Raw genomic sequence first — 5,126 nt, forward strand, 5'->3', positions numbered from 1 at the left:
CTTCTGTCCTTCCTTCCTTCCTTCCTTCCTCCCTTCATTCCTTCTGTCCTTCCATCCTTCCTACCTCCCTTCCTTCCATCCTTTCATCCTTCCTTCCATCCTATCTTCCTTCCTCCCTCCCTTCCTTCCGTTATTCCTTCCTTCCTTCCTTCCTTCCTTCCTTCTGTCCTTCCGTATTTTGTATGACAGGATTGTATTTTATCTAGCAGACGCAGGTCACAGTGCCTTTTGTGTTGCATTCAGGCGTTTTCAGTGCTTTCGGTATTCAGTCCTTCATTCCTTCTGTCCTTCATTCCTTCTTTCCATCCTTCCTTCATTCCATCCTTCCTCCCTCCCTTCATTCCTTCCATCCTTCCTTCATTCCTTCTGTCCTTCCTTCCTTCCTCCCTTCATTCCTTCTGTCCTTCCATCCTTCCTTCCTTCCTACCTCCCTTCCTTCCATCCTTTCATCCTTCCTTCCATCCCACCTTCATTCCTTCATTCCTTCCTTCCTTCCTCCCTCCCTTTCTTCCATCCTTTCATCCTTCCTTCCATCCCACCTTCCTTCCTTCCTCCCTTCATTCATCCTTCCTACCTTCCTTCCTCCCTCCCTTCCTTCCGTTATTCCTTCCTTCCTTTATTCCTTCCTTCCTTCCTTCCTTCTGTCCTTCCGTATTTTGTATGACAGGATTGTATTTTATCTAGCAGACGCAGGTCACGGTGCCTTTTGTGTTGCATTCAGGCGTCTTCAGTGCTTTCGGTATTCAGTCCTGTCTATCTGCTCTGCTGCAGGCGGCCGCCCTCGCTGGTGCCAGGTGGTCTTTGAATGCGGAGAACCAGCTGACACTTGGCAAAGACTAACTCCCCGCTCACCTTTGAACTTTTGTATTGCCGCTAACACCTTCGACCTCATGCCAGCTGCAGTGGCAGCACACTGAGGAGGGAGTGGAAAACTACCAAGAAACCGGCCGTAACTGAGACTGAGACCATTTTATAGATCTTTTTTTTTTAAATATTCAGCACCTGCAACGTGATATACAGTAAAATATTAAACATTTATTACTTTAAGACTAGATTTACCAGGTTTAGATATCTTAATACAATAATCCCAGACAGGATGGAAATATGGAAGGAAGGAGGGAAGGAAGGCGGAAGGAAGGAAGGGAGGGAGGAAGGAAAATAAGACAGGATGGAAATGAAGGAACAAAGGAAGGAAGGAAGAACAGATGGAAGGAAAGAAGGAAAAGAAGACAGGATGGAAATATGGAAGGAAGGAAGGAAGGAAAAGAAGACAGGGAAGAAGGAAAAGAAGACAGGATGGAAATATGGAAGGAAGGAAGAAAGGAAGGAAGGAAGGAAGGAAAAGAAGACAGTGAGGAAGGAAAATAAGACAGGATGGAAATATGGAGGAAGGAAGGAAGGAAGGAAGGAAGGAAAGTGGGCCGGATTGGACCCCTAGGCGGGCCGGTTCTGGCCTACGGGCCGTATGTTTGACACCCCTGATTTAGAGTGTTTTTACAGCCGTCAAATTTGACCCGAACAGTGGTTAAAAAAATCTACTCATTTCAAAATGTAATGAAAATTGTTTAAAATGGAGACTGAATTTTAAAATTTCATCCAACAGGTTGCACACAGTTAACGGGGAAAAGCTTTATTTTGAAAAACCGGCTCATATTTCAGCTCTGCAAAATGAAGATCATCAGTCTGCTGTCGGCTGTCCTTCTGTATTTCATAAACCTGGTGCTGCGATAACGTCCGCTGCTGGACACGACTGTGCTGCTTTTTGGTTGTCAGAGACGATCACCTGTCAGTCTGCAGACACCTGATCCTGAGCTTCGCTGCTCTTTTCTCTGCTCGGCTGTCTTCATGCACCAGGTTAAGTTAAATTCACATTACACATATAAATGCTAATATTTATTGACAGAAGACAGAAGAGTTTATGTTTTATTGTTGACTTAACTGATTCACACTGATTCTGTGCAGGCGAAACTAATGCAGGCGGTAACTTTCCTCTGAATAAAAGCTCAATCATTTTGCCCACTTTACTACTCGGCTCGACGACATAACATCCGTGACGTCACCCATTGGTTTGTGGACTGCTGCTCGGAAGCCAATAGTTTCTAATCTAGGCAGCGCTATCTTGAAAATTTCAGGTGCATGCTGGGGAAAAATAAAAACATGGATTCTACTTATGTGGGCATGAGGCGGAGCCATGGGCGGAGCAGGGAGGTTGCTATGGTTGCGAGGGCTGGATCTCGAGGACATTGGGCAATCAACCTGTCAATCAGGACGTAGCCACGCCCTAATGCATACCCTGCTTTATCGTCAAATATAAAATCAGGGAGGCCAAAATGTCCCAAATGAACATCATACTGCATTGAAGAAGGCTTTAAACTAGCGATTGAGACCATAAACACATTTTGAAAACGTTTACTGAGGTTAGAAATCAAGTGAGAAGTTGGTGAATTCTCCATTGACTTGTATAGAGACGGTCGCCCCCTGGTGGCCTTTTGATAGAATGCAGTTCTAAGTTACTTCTGCGTTGGCCTCATTTCAGAGGACCGGAACTCCCCGCCTGTGAACAACACGTAACACTGTGTGTGTTTCTAGTCAAATAACGTATTTTTGTTGTGCTGTGATGCCGGTCGTTTCTTCATATTAGTGGAAGAGAGGCAAGGCACTCCTTCCATTGTCCATTCCCCCCCCTCCACTGGTTTATGATCTATCGTAGAGAAACATCCAGTCGGTTGAATTCTTTAACTTTAACTTTAACGGGGATTCACCCTCGCAAACTTTTCTCCCTCTCGCTAAATTAAGTTCCCAGAGGGTTTTCCAGGACGGCAGAGCTAATTATTCTTAGTGATGAGTAATAAAGAGATGCTGTCAGGGTTGAGAGTTAATGTTCGGATGTGTCTGTCCCACAGTGGAACCAGAGGCGCAGCACATCTGGCACAGGGAGTCCCCCCCTCAGCAAGCCTAATGATCCAAACCATCTCTGTTTAATAACTGATCTGTAGTACAAACAGTTAGTTTTTTTTTTTTTGGGGGGGGGGGGGGCGGTTTCCCTGTAGTGGTTGAGTGATTATAGTTTCATAATGCTCACAGGAGCAGATGTGAAAACGCCTTCATGTCTTTCCAGCTTTGACAGTACAGATAAAAAATACACAGACAGACTCAACAGATTCAATTAAAAAAAGAGTTGAACAAGAAATTCTGTAAAGTGGGGTGCGTCTTATACACCAGTGTGTCCTATTCACTGGTAAAATACAGAGAGGTTGGAGCTGGATATGATTATAGGTATGTAAAATGCGCTGCACACTCCGGCTATTTCGGCAGCTAATGAAAATCGACCCGTTACTACTGTATGTTGCACAGAAAAATGGTTGTGTGTTGATCAGAAGTATTTCGTAGGTTAAAGTAATGTAACTTGACTGTAACTTAATTTCCTTTACTTTCAGGATTCAGTTAGTTATCAAAAATGCTGTCAACACTCATTTAATCCTCCTGTTGTCCTTCAGTCAAGGAAGGAAGGGAGGGAGGAAGAAGGAAGGAAAGAAAGGAGGGAGGAAGGAGGGAAGGAAGGAAGAAGGAAAGGAGGAAGGAAGGAAAGGAGGGAGGAAAGAGGGAGGAAGGAGGGAAGGAAGAAGGAAGGAAAGGATGGAGGAAGGAGGGAGGGAGGGAGGAAGGAAGGAGGGAAGGAAGAAGGAAGGGAAGGAAAGGAGGGAGGAAGGAAAGGAGGGAGGGAGGACGGAAAGAGAGAAGGAAGGAAGGGAGGAAAGAAGGAACAGTCAAAACAGACAGGGTCAATTTGACCCGGGAGGACGACATGAGGGTTAAGTGTTCAGTTGAGAGGCAACAACTTTCTCTAAAACCTTAGATAAGAAATATATATTAAAAAAAGGTCGGTATTTGCTGAGGGTGAATGGATCCTGCATGTTTTACAAGAAGAAAGAAAAGAACCAGCAGCCAAGAAGCAACGAATAATTGATAAAATGCAGAGACCGACGGTGGCAAATGTGTCTTTTTCAAAGTTTAGAGGGAATAAAATGAAGCTGTGAGGAGGTTTTAATATGAGAGACACGGGTTTCTAGGACTGAGAGGGAAACTGGGTCAGCACAGCACAGTTTAAGGAACGAGGGGGGCAGATTGGGGGGGGGGGGGGGGGGGGGGGGGGGCAGATGGGATACGTGTGTCAGACACTGAGTCATAATATTCTCCAAATAAGTCAGAACTTCCTCCGCTACTTCGGGGCTAAGTTCAGTTATGGGGCCGGAGGAAACGTTATAATTAGGCTGATCTTGCCTCTTTGACAGCAGTCTGATAAGAGGAACATGTGACTTTTTAAAAGGAGGTCTAGAGAGACTCATAACTTTAATATACGTTCATATACTTTTCTACATTTTGATCTTGAGGGCCTGAGTGTGCTCATCGAGCCACGGAGAAGGATTACTCCTCTTCTTTCAGATTTTATGGGCAGCGATATAATTAATATAATTTATGTGTGCCTTCCAACATAGTTTATTGTCATTTATTACCTCAAGAGACTCTTTCTGTAGCACTTATAGCCAGTTTCTTGCATGTGCAGATGAAAATTAGCATAAACCCGCCCCTGCTGCTGTAGAGGTATAAATACATTCAGCACACACTACTACTACTACAGTCTACAGTTAGCCAGTTAGCTGAGTTAGCAGCTGAGCTAGCCGCTGAGCTAGCCGCAGAAAGCTCTCAGACATAGGGTCTATGTTTCAGGTAGAGGTGGTGACTTTGATTGACAGGTGACACTTGCTAGGGGGCGGGGCTTCAGCGGACTCGGCGGCCACGCCCACAGCCTTTGGGAGCAGAGAAAGAGGCTGATTTTTACACAACTTTGAAGCCTAATTTCATATATTTGGTGATTTTTTTTAATCATTCAAATTTGGCAGGGTGGTTAACAACACACTTTTCTGTGGTATGTCAAACTCAGAACACATATTTATTCTTACTTTACACAGACTTTAATCACTTTTTCTCGCTTGCTCGCTCGCATCACTGTCTGATGGCTCCTGTCAGACCTGCAGCACAAACTGAAGTATATATTTTGATCAGAGGAATAATCACAAGGACAGTTTTTTAACATCCATTCATTCATCTCTCCCTCGATCAGCGTG

At 44.6% G+C, this 5,126-nt stretch overlaps 1 protein-coding gene across 1 annotated transcript in view; it reads left to right on the forward strand.

Moving 5' to 3' along the window:
- Window positions 1-840, forward strand: part of tut4 (terminal uridylyl transferase 4) — a 22,215-nt gene extending 21,375 nt beyond the window's left edge. The window contains 1 exon segment of the mRNA XM_053323051.1: window positions 772-840. Coding sequence (XP_053179026.1) covers window positions 772-840 — 69 coding nt within the window.
- Window positions 841-5,126: the final 4,286 nt, after the last annotated feature.

The sequence above is a fragment of the Scomber japonicus genome, chromosome 7, assembly GCF_027409825.1.
Source record: "Scomber japonicus isolate fScoJap1 chromosome 7, fScoJap1.pri, whole genome shotgun sequence".
Classification (NCBI taxonomy): Eukaryota; Metazoa; Chordata; class Actinopteri; order Scombriformes; family Scombridae; genus Scomber; species Scomber japonicus.